Below are 15,232 nucleotides of genomic sequence, written 5' to 3' on the forward strand. Positions count from 1 at the left end.
CCAGAAGGGGCAGGCTGGGGGCTCTGGGCAGATGCTTCACCGAGGTGGGGTCCCGCATGGCTACCTGGGACGGCGACCAGGTTCTGCAGCTCCTGCTTCAAGTCCATGATGGCGTTACAGAGCTGGATGTCATCCATCCTGGGGAAAGAGAACACCACAGCACAGCAGGTTACATTGACAGGACACCCTGCACCCTGAGCACCACCCCAGCTTCAACAAAGAGGGTTTCGGGCAGAGGTTTGTCCTCTGTAAAAACCACACATGCTCCTTGGAGAAGTTTTCCTGCAAAAGAAACAAAAACAAAAACAAAAACAAAAACAAAAACTGCCAACTATCCCACAACTTAGATGTGATCAATTACAGTTAATAACACCTTGACAGACTTCCCTCCAGTCTTCACGCGCCTGGCTTTTGTTTGCTTACATGAGTGAGCTCATGTTGTAGGTTCAGTGTCCTCTTATTTCAGCTACATTAAAAGCTTTTAAACATTACAGATATTCACAGCACAGACAGAAAATCTCCCCTTATCCTTTAGAGAAAACCGCTCTCAAGTTTGGCTTGTATTCCTCCAGATTAAAAAAAAAAAGTTTATGCTCATGCTACCAAATGTGACATCATCGTTAATGTACAAAAAACATTTTGCAATTTGCTTTTTTTAACTTAATGATATATCTTGGCCATCTTTCCATGTCAGGACATGCACATCTCATTTTTAATAGCTGTGTAGTATTCCATTATTTTGATATACAGTGATTTATTTAGCTATTTCCCTTTTCATAGACATTGGAGTTGTTTCCTAATACATCTCTGGGATAAATTCCTAAAATAAAGAAATCTCTAGCAAAATTAATTCCTAGAAATGTAATCGGAGGGTGAAGTGATGTGAACCCTTGCATTTTAACAGGAATTTCCAAATTGCCCTCCAGAAGGACTACATGAAATTCACAACAACAGCGTGAAAGGAAAGCTCACCTTTATAATCTCAGCAATCGGGTTACACGTACAGTTTTTAAAATTATTTACTTATTTGTGTATTATTGTATTATTTTATTATTACTTTGGCAGGGGGAGGTAATTAGGTTTTATTATTTATTTTTAGAGGGGGACTGGAGATTGAATCCATGACCTCGTGCATGCTAAGCACTTGAGCTACACCCTCCCCCCATCGCAGTTCAACTTCACGTTATGTATTATAGTTTCGTGTGTATGCGCTGCAATATTAACTCATCTTCCTGTGACAAACGTTTGTAATGGCTGCTTGGAGTTTCACCAAGTGGATTTATCTGGGCACTTTTAATTATGCCCTTACTTTGGTTACTTAGGTGGGTTTTGGGAGGCTGTTTGTTTGCTATTTTAGCCTCCGTAGAATCAACATGGATTCATATAAAGCTTTTTCATCATGTTGGGTTATTTGGGGTCGGGGCTACAGAGTCTCAGAAAGGAACCACTGAGTACTGAGGATATGATGTGTCTATGGACATTGAGACGTAGTTTCAAATAGCTTCCTCATAGGGTGTGTGTGTGCCTTCATTCTGCAGGTATTTATTGAGCATTTACTATGTCTACCACCATTGTAGCCTCCTGGGATGAACCAGCCCCCTCTCCCTTCATGAGCTGAAACTGAACTGGGGGAGACAGAGGGTGAACACAAATATGATGGAACGTCAGATGCTCTGAAGGAGGGTGGAGCAGGTGAGGGGGTGGCATAGGCCAGTTTGGACACATCAACCTTCCGTCCCAGGAAGAGACGGAGGGAAGCATGAATATTCTCAGAGGGTTCAACTGAGTCCACACAGCAAGCAGGGGCAGGACCAGGACTAGAAATCCACTTGGCTGGGTCCACTGATCTTCCTGCCTCCTTGGCGTCTTCATCAAGAACCTGGTCCACCGCCTCCATTCAGAAGTGCCATCCACAGACCAGCATAGGCCACCCCTGCCTTTGCTCCCCAAGAAAGGCACATATGACCCATTCCAACCCCAGCATCCCAGCTCTCAAGCGGCAGGAATGTCTCACTTCAGCCTGTGTCTCCTGCTCCTGTCGCCAGAGGCACTCCAAGCGCTTGTGAAACCCTGCCCTGGAATGTCCTAGCAGGTGGCAGCTGCCTTGAATGAGCTTGGGGACTTTGCCAGAAGGGGACAAACTGTTCCCCTGGGTTCCCATCCACAGTCGTGCAACTGGAGGTACTCCATCCAGAATTCTTCTCCACATCTAGCGCGGAGATCAGGCTACATCAGTGGTTCTCAGTGAGGACAATTTTGGTCCCGGGGGGCATTTGGCAATGTCTGGAGATGTGTTTGCTGTTACAGCTGGGTGTGCGTGGGGATTGCTAGCAGCATCTAGTGGGTAGGGTCAGGGATGCTGCGACACATCCTGCAGTACACAGGACAGCCCCCCACCCCCCAAAAGAGAAACATCTGCTCCAAAATGCCGATCAGGATGAAGCTGAGAAATCTTAGGTTACAACCACAGAATTGACACAGGTACCCGAGGGATAATTTCTGAAAGATGAGAGAAGGAAAGATGGTGAAAGGAACAAGAAGTAGTGTCAGAAGCAAGAGTGTTGGCACCAGACAGCTCTAGTTCAGAGGGGCCATGTGCCAGAGACCGAACTTCTCTGTCTCACTTTCCTCCTCTTTGAAATAGGAATTATAATAGTACAGCTTCCTAGGATTTCTATGCATGTCAAACACTGAGCGCGTGCCTGGGACATCCATACTAAAATGCTCAGTACGTGGTATTCGTTATCGTTAATACCTGTTAGAAAGAGGCAGGGAGAAGACGGAAGATGAATATGATGCTGGACAAGCAGTTTATTTGACAAATGGAGCCACCATGGGCAACCTTAAAAAAAAACAAAAACAGAACGCCAAACCCTTTTTTGTTTATATTCCTCTCTGTAAAAAATTTTAAAATAAAATTCTTATCTGATTGTAGAACAGATTCCTGATCACTGTAGAAATTTTGGAAAATGCAAACAAGTAAGAAGAAGGAAGCTAAGATGACACCTAATCTTGACCCATGTGCCCGCAGTGGCCACTGTTCCCCTCCGAGTGTTTGGGTGAATTTCATCCCAGTGTTTTGCCTACCCGTAACCCAGGTGTGGTAGGCTGGCCCTTGGAGGCCTTAGCCTTCACCCTTTGTCCATCTCAAAGCTGCACTCAGCATGGTTTTGAGTCCTCCCAAGCACGTCTGAATCCACCAGGCATTAGGAAGTAAGGTGAAGTTCGTGTGAAGCCCTCACAGGAAGCCATGTACAGATCTCCATTAAGATCCGTGTTACACAGCACTGTTGTTTTTCCCAGCTTTCTCTCTTGCCACCAGCTTCCCATCTCTTCTGTTTCTCTCTCTTTCTCTCCCTCAGGCCTTGTGGCCAAAGGAGGGCCCTCAGATCCCAAACAATTCACCTCTGGTTTTCAACTCACAAACCCCAGCTGGCAAAACCAAAGCCTGGGGGTTCCCTGAACATCCTCGGGAAAGGAGTTTGCTCCTCTACCACCCCGACCCAAGCTGTTGCTCAGGGTATTTACCTAAACAAAAAGCAGGTCTTTTTCTGGAAGATGGAGGCAAGAGTTCCACCATTAAGAGGAACAAAAAGTCAATGCTTATTGAGAATTTGCTTTCCATCCATAAACTCATCTAAATCCTCACAGCAGTCCTGTGAGAGAGGCATTGTTTTTATCTCCACTTTACAGACAAGGAAGTAGAAGTTAAATGATGCACCCGAAGTCCCACGCTGGTCAGTGGTCACTGGGATTCAGCCCAAGCTTGTCTTCTTGACCACTTCACCCTGGTGTCTCCTCTCCATGTATCTGCATGAGCGGTGGCCGACATGGTTGGTTGCCCACTGAACTGATTTTCCCTCTCCCCCTTCCTCCCAGACCCCTGATTTATTCAGGAGGCAATGTTTCCAGCCTGATGGAGAGATAGGCTGGGATCTGGGACCCTCACTGCAGTGCTGGCTCATGGACAAATGTCTCCTGGAGCAACAGAATATGAAGAAACTATAAGGGGCCAAAAATAACTGCATATATGCACAGTCTGGGCAATTATGAACAATAAGATACAAAAAGGCCACAAACAAATTGCCATTTCTAAGCAAAAGCAGGGTACTGTGCATGACCACTGCACACAGCAGTACCAAGGGGGTGGGCAGACCACACAAGCCACCCCTCCAGCCCGACACTCCAATCTGCCCCTACTCTCACCCCATTTAAGGAACAAGCACAGCCTCCTCAGAGACCGAGCAGAGGCACCCGTTTCTTATTTTCGCTGCCTGGTGCTGCAGCCTTGCCTAGATTTCTCGTCTGTCCTCTTACCAATTTCTATTGATTAAAGAGCCCAAGGACCCATGTTACTAACAAGAAAAGCCAGTTATCTTAGTCAGTTCAGGCTGCTACAACAAAAATACCGTAGACTGGGGGGCTTACACAACCAACACTGATTTCTCACAATTCTGAAAGACTGGGAAGTCCAAGGTCAAGGTGCCGGCCGATTCCATACCTGGTGAGAACTCTTCCTGATCTGCCGAACGGCTTTCTTGTTGGAGAAAGGGATCTTCTCTCTGGGGTCTCTTTTATAAGGGCACTAATCCCATTCATGAAGGCTCTGCCCTCATGACCTTAATCACCTCCAAAACGCTTCACCTCCAAATACCATCACCTTGGAGATTAGGGCTTTGACATACGAATTCTGGGGAGACACATTTAGTCCATAACACCAGTCACAGTAATCCCGTTTGCCATTGCCAGACAAACGCTTTTCCAGGCTCCCTTGCAGCTAGAGGTAGACTTGGGACCCACTTTGGGCCATGATGGGCCAAGATGGAAGAGGAAGTCTGCTTAGGGGAGCTTCTGAGAAAAATGTGTTGAGTCTTGGGTGCTACCCACTCCAGGTCCTGAAGCTGCTACGGCCACTGTGGTGAGGATGGCAAAGGGGAAGTGAGGAAAGAGCCAGACCCTTGATGACAACCTTGAATACCCCACCCCCAACACTTAATGAATTGAAGACACTATTAATCAGATGTTCCGTTACTTGCAGGGTAAGACACCTTCACTGATACATGTATGTGACTCTGCACATTTTGAATAAAAGTAGGATCAAACTAAAGATATATATGCCCTACTCATTACATCATGATGATTGTCCAATGCCATGAAATAAAATTATTCAATAAACATTGAAATAGTTCATGTAAAGCACTTTTGAAGCTTGGCTGGAACTTCAAATAAGCCCCATTTGTTCAGTTCTCTGCACGAACAGTGCTGAACCCCGGAAATCAAACTCGGCTGCTGCCAGCTTGCTCTAGAGACAGAAGTGTCATCTCGAGAACTTGATTGAAGCAGGAAGGAAAAGAAAGTCAGCCCGTGTCATTATGTATCTCAATCTTTCATGCTGGGACGATGGAGAAAAGTGGTCATTTTACCAGCTTTGGGCAGGGAGAGGTGAATAGGCTCTGTTGGAATAATAGTGCTGCTGCTTTACAAAATTTCTCTGAAAACGACATAGTCTGGGGCCTAATGGAAACCCAGCAGAGACCATGATGTGAAGTCAGAAGCAGAATGACAGAGGAAAGGGTTGACTTTAAAAAAATTGGGGGGGGGGTGATAATTAGGTTTATTTATTTATTTTAATGGCAGTACTGGGGATTGAACCCAGGACCTCATACATGCTAGGCATGCGCCCTACCACTGAGCTATGCCCTCCCCCTAAATTTTTTTTTAATAGAGGCACTGGGGATTGAAACCAGAACCTCGTGCACTCTAAGCATGTGCTCTCCTACTGAGCTATCCCCCCACCCCAAGGATTGACTTTTTAAAACATTTATTTGGCTCCTTCTTTTGTACGTTGTGAACGCTCTTGACTCCTCGGGATGGGTGAGAAGAAGTAACATCTGGTCTTAGAAACGCTGGTCTGTGATGCGGAGCCTGGGTCTGAATCCAAGTCCCACTGTAAACTTCCTCTATGACTAAAAGGAAAACTCTGTTTTTCTATACGCACTACTCTTCTGACACCAAATATGTGGGGTTTTCCACAAGCAATTCTCCAGTTCTTGGTGGACACCAGCTGGGTGTCCTACAACTTAACTCAGTTCTGACCCTCACTGCCTGGAGTTAGAACAGACCCCACAGGTGAAGGGCTCAGTCCCATAAGACTGCCCCAGCTTCAGATGCCAACTGCAAGTCTGGACCATTTATACTTCTGACAAACTGACTATGAATTGGAGATTCTCATGACCGCCTCTCTGGGTTCAATAACTTGCTAGTAGTACTCACAAAACTCAGGGACACATTTACTCACATTAACTTCTTTACTATAAAGGACAATGCAAAAGATACAGATGAACAGCCAGGTGAAGAGATACACAGGCCAAGGGACAGGGAGGGGTGTGGAGTTTCCAAGTCCCCTCCAGGCGTGCCACCCTCCCAGCACCTCATGCGTCCACCAACCTGGAAGCTCTCGTAACATACTTGAAAGAATTTTATGAGACTTCATTACGTAGGTATATCAATTATTAACTCAGTCTCCAGCCCCTCTCCCCTCTTCAGAGAATGGGGGCATGGAGTGGAAAGTTCCAAGCTTCTAATCATGCTTTGTTCTTTCTGGGGACCAGCTCCCTGACTAAAGCCACCAGCCCCCATGTATGTTATTAGCATACAGAAAGACACTCATCACTCTGGAAATTCTCAGGGTTTTAGAAGCTCTTGTGTCAGGAACTGGGGTCAAAAAACAAATTACAAGAGTTTCAGGAGCTTTGTGCCAGGAACTGGGGGCAAAGACCATATATATTTCTAATTAAGTCGGAATGACTCTGGGAAAATCATTCCTCTCCCTGCACCTCTGTTCCCCCACATATAGACTGAAGGCTTTCGAGGATCCCCGGAGCCCTGTTCTGCCAGCACTCTGAGGTGATAACAAGCGTTAGACCCAGCAGGACGCGAGGGCCTGCATCAGCTCCACCACTGACTGGCTGTACCGACTTGAGCAAGTCCCTTCACCGCTCTGGGTCTCGGTGCTCTCACTGCTCAAAAGAAATTATACCTTTGTCTTGGGGTTGTATGAGACTGAAAAAAGCTTATGGGTGCAGAGCGGGCGGCCCCATAGGTGCACAGGAAAGGCTACTTCCATCCAGCCCTCCGCCCTGGGTAGGCTGCCAGCTGGCAGACACTCCCAAAAACTCCCAGCCAACATTCCTGCATCAAAGAATGAGTCTCACTCTCTGTGCCATTTCAATTTCCTCCGACCTAACGGCACTGGGATGATGAATGTGTGCATGTCTCTAGCGTTCTTGGATTAATGAGCTTAAACGCTGTCCCTGGGGAGAGTAAGTGTTAAAACATCTCCAGGGACCCCCCGGGCTCAGACATCTCTCAGCATCACACTGGGGACCAAGAGACCAGAGAAGTGCCTGCCATGGGCTCAGGTGACACACCCAGGAAAGAGATGCCTTTGTGACACATCACCGAAGGCCCATTTTCTCCCCATGGCATGTTTATGGTCTGCATGTTAATTGGCTTCTCCCTTGGTTGTAATCAGATCCTCATTCCAGGATGTGACACTGTCTCTAAAAGAATGTCACCTCTCTCAAGCACAGATTCCTCTTCTCTCCTCAGGGGGTTTCTAGATAGTCTCTGTTTTGATTCAGAAAAATTACTAACAGGGAAGAACTCATCAAGCTGAATTGGGGTTTATGTCCTTTTCTGTGTGTGTGATTCATGCCAGTTAAGACTTTCCTCTCCCCAAATACAGACAATTTTATTTAATTTTGTTTTGGACCTAAAAGGATGCTTTTTGGCCTTTTAAAAATTGTATATATATTACATAAATACAGCCTCCCCGTAACAACATCAAACAATGCAGAAAGACAATCGTAGCTGGCGTGTATTAATGTTTTCATATGATCGACGCCAGTTCTGTGCTAAGCATTTTACACAAATCATCTCAATTAACCTTCACAGCAACCCTTTAAGGTGAGTAGTATTACTATCATCCTTTGGACGGCGTTAGGAACTTGCTCAAGGTTATAGAGTAAATAATAGGAACTTGAACTCAGAAATCTGACCTCTCAGGTGGGCATATAAAAGTCCCATCCCATATGGTGGTTGGTGTTCAGGGAAGACAGAGACCAGAGTAGCTTGGGGGAAGGCTTCTCAGTGTAGGCTGCCACTTAAGGGAGGGGCACAGCCTGGATGGTCACAGAGAAGGGTACCAGGCACTCAGGCAGAAGGGCAGCTCAGACACTGACTGTAGAAAGGAGTGTGGTGTCTGTGTTATATGACAGTGAAGAGTCTACCCAAATAGGACATGTTGGTGCCATACGAGTCTGGGTTATGAAGTACTTGACATGGGAGCCATCTTCGGTTCTAGGGTGAGAGCATGGCCTGGCTGCATGTCTATAAAAGCCAGTTTGGCAGACACAGTGATCAGTATGTACCCACCCAGGATAAAGAGCATCCTCACTCTAAACTTTCTGTTTAAGGCACTCAAGGGACTTCCTGGAAGATATATTTGCTCATGAATCTTCAGCAGGGTTGACAAACTATGGCCCATGGGCCAAAACTGACTCCCTGACTGCTTTGTTGGAATCCACGAGGTAAGAATGACTTTCACATTTTTAAACGGTTGGAAAAAATCGAAAGTAGAAGTACATTTCTGGACACATGAAAATTACATGAAATTCAAAGTTCAGTGTCTATAAATTATATTTTATTGGAACACAGCCATGCTCATTCATTTACCTACTGTCTGTGGCTGCTTTCCCCCTACAATGGCCGAGTTGAGTAATTGTAGCAGAGACCGGACGGCCCAAAGTCGAAAATTCTTACTAGCCAGATCGTTATAGAAACATTTTCTCCTGATTCTGATTTTCAGTAAAAAACTTGGAAAGTAATCAGAGACTAACTGAGTTCTTGGAGCTAGAAGATCTCTCACCTTATACGGATAAAGAAATATATCAATGATCATTGATTCATCGCTGATTTGCTAACTGGTCCAATAAATCAATAATCATCGGTGATTACTGAGAGCCTACTGTGTGCAGGCCTCCTAATTTAACTTTCACCTCCAAGAGACACCAGGAATCAAGCCAGCTAAGATTCCTGGCCACGTGGTAAGACCACAGGGCTCTCACCCACCTGCGGCTTTGACTGGGGACCCAGCTTGCTTCCACCTCTAGGCTCCAGGGGGGAATTGGGCTGCGCCCAGGGCATACGAGGTTGGTGGACAGATTTCCTGCAGCACCTGCTAATGTGATCTGGCCGTTTCTGTGACGGCATTTGTCCTTCCCACCCTTCCTTCCCTGAAGGGGATATCACATTTTGTGATTTCATGTATTGTCTATTTTTGTTCCCCCAATCTCTTGCCCAGAGAGTGCCTAGACTGAGGCACTAAGTCATCCCATTGGGCTCAGCCAGCTGTGAAGGGGTCTGGTCCCAGCTTTCCCTAATCCTAGCCCTGATGCCCTGGGATGAGTGGTCCACGAACTATTAAAGATGGAGAGAAAGATTAAACTCCAAACAAGTAAGAGAGAGAGACAGAGGGAGAAGGAAGAAGGAGGAGGAAGAGGAAGAAGAGGAAAGGAAGGGGAGAAGGAGGAAGAAAGAGAAAAGAGAGGGAAAGAGAAGAGAAAAGGAATCACCATGAATGTCCAACAACAGGGCACTGTTTACATATAAACTTTCTGACTAGACAAAGAAGAACTTGGCAACCATTTAAAAAGTTATTGCCGGCCAGCTTGCAGAAGCTTCTCAAGAGGACCTCTGGAGAAAATACAACCAACACAGAACGGATGAGGTGAGACACAAAGGGGATAGGGTTGCCAGATTCAGCAAACGAAGACACAGACCAGTTATATGTGAATTTCAGATAAATATGGAAGCATTTTTAGTCTAGGATGCTCCATGCAAACTTTGAAACATACCTACACTAAAAAATGATCAGTCCTTGATCTGAAATTCAGATCTAACTGGGCGCCCTGCGTTGGCTCTGGCAATCCTATAAGAAGAGGGAGGTCAGACTTCGGATATCAGTCTCATCTTCTAAGCAGTGGTCAGCCCAGGGGCCTGTTCTGTGCAGGGGGGAGGCAAGCCTTCTGCAGCCGCAATAGTTAGAATAATAGCCACATCTCCCAGCCTGATCCCTCCCCATTCCCCCTGGATTAGTTCCTAGAGATTTGGGAGTTGCGGAAGGCAGCGATGAAAAGCCTCAAGGAGAAATAACAAATACGGTCAATGGACTGATGGGAGTAGAAAACAGGGGACAATGTGGAAATATACGTCAAGGGTCTTAAAAATATTTAAGCTCTTTAGTGATTCCATTTCTAGGATTTCATCCTAGGGAAATAATTAAGGGTGCCATAAAGATTTAGCTATGATTATGCGCAATACAGCCTTGTTTGCAATAGCAAAACACTGGCAGGAACCAAATTGTTCACTTTAATAGAGGGCCGTTGAATAAATTATGGGATGTGTGCATAACGGGAATCTACTTGGGCATTAGAAATGATGCTCAGAAGAGACGCTATCAACATGAGTATAAACCAGATAAAAAATGGTTAAGAAATGTTGGGCTCCAATGTTGCAAATACATATGCTTAGAAAGAAGACAGGAAGACTCCATTCAAAATGTTACAATGATGATTTGGAAGGAATTTTCCTTTCCTTCATCTGCTTCTCTGTATTTAAATTTTTTGTTTGTTTTTCACAATACACATGTATTATCTGGATGATTTTTAAAGAGTTTTTTGTTTTGTTTTGTTTTGTTTTAAATGACCATGGGCCACACCTTTCCTCGGAGGCGAACACGGTCAGTCTTGGGTCACTGCAGCCATAGCAGAAGCCCCTCCGTGCCCTTGTCTCTTGAGCCTCATCTCTAGCCAGGGAGCCTGCATTCTGGGGGCTTGCTGTGCGATCGCGACGTGCATCCTGCAAGCCTTTGCTCCCTTCAATCCAGCATCTCCTTTTTTTTTTAAAATGGAGGTGCTTGAACCTAGACCTCGTGCATGCTAAGCATGCGCTCTACCACTGGGCTACTTCCCTTCCCCTTAAAATGAGTTTCATCCCCCACCCCCCGCCTTAACAGAGGCACTGGGGATTGAACCCAGGACCTCATGATGCCAACCATGCACTCTACCACTGAGCTATGACCCCCACCCCCAGCATCTCCTTCTAGAGCCTTCCTGGTGCTCCCAGGCTGTGTCACGTCCTCTTCATGCTGCACAGCCCCCTTGTCATAGCACAGCTCACCCACACCCCATAATCATTGTGGCCCTTGTGTTTCTCCCTAAATAGACTGTGCACCCCTTAAGGGACTTTGCCCCTTCCCTCTGTGGTTCTAGTATGTCACACGTGCCGGACACAGCGCGTTACATACGTGACGAGGAGAGGAAGGCGAGCTGAAGGGCAGGCACAGAGGAATACACACAGTCCCGGACGTTTACTGAAACAAGCCCTCAAGACTGCAAGTGCAGATGGAAAATTCTCAAATCCCATGATAGAGAGCCCACGAGGGCAACAGCATCTATCAAAGGCGGTGAGTCACTCCCAGAGAAATCCAATTAAACGTCCGTATTTCAAGTGATCCTGCTTTGCATTCTGCTATCAATACAGTTTCTATTCTGAGCTCTCTCAGCATTTGGGCCTCCTATGCCTGCCATTGTCTGATCCGTGATGAGTTCCTGCCAGTACGTCCATCCGTGTTTTCTCCCGCAAACCTTCCCTCCCACTCCCAAGTCCATCTCTCTCTCCTGCTGACACTAACAAAAGCTAACATGCCTCTGAGCACTTGGCAAGGGTCAGGAATGGGGTCCAACATTCTCTTTAAATCCTCGCAATCTATCAGGCAAGTATTATCCTTCTCAACTTTATAGGAGGCTCAGAGAGGTTAAGTGAACCGTCCAAGATCACATAGCTGGCAAGGGATGAAGTCAAGATTTGAAGGAGTTTGACTCTAGAGCCTTGACAATTGCTGCTGCAACGAACTGGCTAGAAATGCCACCCAGAGATACCAGGGTGTCCCCTTCTGCCTCAGGACCGCTATCCTTTGTCCCATCTTTGCTGTCAGGAGTCTTTTAAAACGCTTTCAGCCAGTGGCCATTCCAAGATGTGGGCTTTCTTGCTGGATGGCTTTAGCCCCATCCCATAATTTCTATTATCCCTCAAAACCACCTCAATATTTTAAAATGTTTTTGAAACAAACAAACAAAAATAAATAAGCATACAAATGCTTTGAGATAGGCAATAGACATTTCCCCCAGTTTTGTGTATAGTACAAGTAAGAAAAAAAACTTGGTAGAAAATCATGCGATTTTTATTGATCTCTACCACCCAATCAATAAAAAACCACGGCCTGCTGATACAAATGCAGCCTTCGGATAAATCCCGATTCCTTCTTGTGGCCCTAAGATTGCTGGCCCTAAGCCCCTCCTAAGCAGGAATTCTAAAGCTGTCATTCCTTTCTACTGAGCATCTAAAGACTGAAGGAAAAAAACCTTAGAAACACAATCTGTAAGCCTCAAGCCCCAGGAAAGGCTCCCTGCCTAAAAGGTAACCTATGGATTGGACCACACTGTCCCACTCTAAGCTTAGCCCTGTCCCGCCTATGGAAACACGGAGCAGCCCTCTCAGAGCCCTGGGTTATCTATAGTCACCACCCACAATTTCCCCTGGACTCACTGCACCATCAGAAGCAGCTCCACTTTTGGTGATAAGCACATTAGCATTTAAATCACCCTCATGTTTATTCAGCACCAGTGATTAGTGGCCTCCTTTGTTTGGAAGCAGGATCCTAGGGCTCGGTGAACCACAAAGAAACCGCAAGTGTCCTCTGCTGGTTCCTCCAAAGACCTGGACAGGGTAGAGTTATAATTAGAGGTGTTGCTGGCAAGTATTTAACAGCTGGCTGGGAGTCGGGAGGGAGGGAGGCAGAAGCCTTGGTTTGTATCATTTGCCCATATCCACGGTGTAAATACTCCCACCACGGCAGGTTTCGCGCAACCAACGGTTTCCAACAACAGGCTGGTGAGATTCTTGAAAATTTGACATCACTGGGTAGAAGCAACAGGTGAGCAAATTTGGGGGTGCCTCTTTAACATTCTTTAAATATCAATTCAACATTTATTTAGAAGAGAAGCAGAGAACTGCGTGGGGTAAAGATGATCGGTGGTGATGATGGTGATGATGAGGAGGAGAATGAGGAAGAGTATGAAGAGGATGAGGATGATTTTAGCTACCGTTTATTCAGAGTTTTCATGTGCGAGGCATTAAGCGCTTCATACTGATTACCTCAATTAATTCTTTCAAGGTTTCTAACAACCCTTTACGGTGGACGCTATGTGATCATCTCTTTTTTAATAGATGAAGATCCTGCAGCTTGGAGGGTTTACGTGGCTCAACCAGAATCACACAGCCAGTTCAGTGGGAGCCAGGATGCTAATCTAAGTAGTGTGATTCGGGCAACCAATTTAGGGTAGTGATCAGCCTCTTCTTTGTTGTTCCAAAAAATTCGGCTCTGACACCAATTCAACATGACCCTCTTCAAAAATACAGAAATCCAGTAGATAGCACGATTCGCCCTACTTAGAAGTCTGTTCATCATCTAGTTTGACTCACTCGCAGATGACCCTTTGGGGGAGTCTCACTCTTCTAATGGACAAAAGTTGGAATTTTTGGTTGCTCACTGTCCAAACCCTTGTTCTGGGGGGGACCCTTCATTGTGTCCATCCTCACGAGAGGAGCTTAAAAAATGGAGCACCCCTTCTTCCCTGGGCTCAGCCAACCAGAAGATCTTGCCCAAGACCCCTGAGCAAATGACACAGAAATGAAAGGATGGTGAGGTTGGATCTGTGTCCGGAAACAATGGTGGTGACATCCTGGCCAGACTGATCCTCTGGTCAGCCTCTGGAACCCTCTGGAACTCTCTGGATTCTAACCCATTTTTCAAGCCTGGCACTTCAGACTCCCTTTGGTTCTATGAGCCCATCCCACACTAATTCCAGCCCTAGCCTTCCAGTAAATCCTTTTCTTTGCCTGAGTCAAGCAAAGTGATTTCTGTTGCTTGCAGCCAAGAACCTTAGGCAAAACAAGCCTCCCTCCCAAGGGGCACCTGCCTCTAAGGGAAGTGCTGACGGGAATGATTCTCTCCATCTTATGTCACTTTTGTAGCACCTGCTGTGGTTTGATACCTGGCTAGCTTGCCCCTTAATTCAGTTCTGGACAGAGTATCAGTAAGAGGGTAGGAGAAAAGACTTATTATAAGATTTGGGCTTGTGTTAGGTGCTTTGGGGGACGGTTTAAAGGAAGTGGGCATTCCCTCTGGATTGGAGGTCATCAGGAAGTGGAGGAAATCTCTGACACGGCATCTTAATAATTCTTACCCGTAAGGTGAGAAGAACAGACAGAGGCTAAAGCTACAATTGGTAAAGAAGCAGCTGCAGTCACTCAGATGAGCCAGAATTTTACTGAAATGGAGGTCCAACTGCTCACTGCTAGAAAGTCAATACAAAGAGAGGCACATGCTGGTAGAAAGGAAAGTTTACTTTATTCCAGAGGCTGGTAGCGGGGGGAGGGGGAGGGACTCCTGTCCAAAGGCCACCTCCCCCTCTATCCCCTCCCCTGACCTGACTTTTCTTTTTTTAGAGTTGTTTTTTTTTTAATTCTGGATTTTAAAAATTATTATTATTAATTTATTTTTTTTAGTGGAAGTACTGGGGATTGAACCCAGGACCCCGTGCATGCTAAGCACGTGCTCTACCACTGAGCTATACCCCACCCATCCCTGACTTTTCTTTCTACCAATATATGCCTCTCTTTGTATTGTCTTTCAAGCAGCGAGCAGCCGGACCTGCATTTCGGTAACACGGGTACAGAGATGTTTGGTTATTTTGTGGTTTGGACGATGTTCACATCTTATTTTCAGACACACTTGTGGAGGTGTCTTCTTTTGGTCTTGATCTGTCTCAAACTTAGAATGGCCTTGTCTGATGTCAGTGATCTGCAAAACTGTGCTCAGCAGAACACTCTGGCCTAGGGAAGAGCTAATTTACATACTGATTATGAAGTGATGAAATCCCTGACCCTAAGGAACCAGTCCCGCACACTTCGGTCTTCCCTGTGGTGCCCAGCAGGGTGTTCTCCGTGATGCCCATGGGGGTGCCTCGCACATAGAATGCTCTCTGTGAATGCCGGCTGAATCATGGGTACAGAAAACCCTCTGGGACCTGGCTCTCTGAGGACCATG

At 46.1% G+C, this 15,232-nt stretch overlaps 1 protein-coding gene across 1 annotated transcript in view; it reads right to left on the reverse strand.

Moving 5' to 3' along the window:
• BMERB1 (bMERB domain containing 1) overlaps positions 1-15,232 on the reverse strand; it is a 107,744-nt gene that overhangs the window by 10,880 nt on the left and 81,632 nt on the right. Inside the window, exon 3 of the mRNA XM_006179073.3 lies at positions 65-138. Coding sequence (XP_006179135.1) covers positions 65-138 — 74 coding nt within the window. The remainder of the gene's footprint in view (positions 1-64; positions 139-15,232) is intronic.

The sequence above is a fragment of the Camelus ferus genome, chromosome 18 (genome assembly GCF_009834535.1).
Source record: "Camelus ferus isolate YT-003-E chromosome 18, BCGSAC_Cfer_1.0, whole genome shotgun sequence".
NCBI lineage: Eukaryota > Metazoa > Chordata > Mammalia > Artiodactyla > Camelidae > Camelus > Camelus ferus.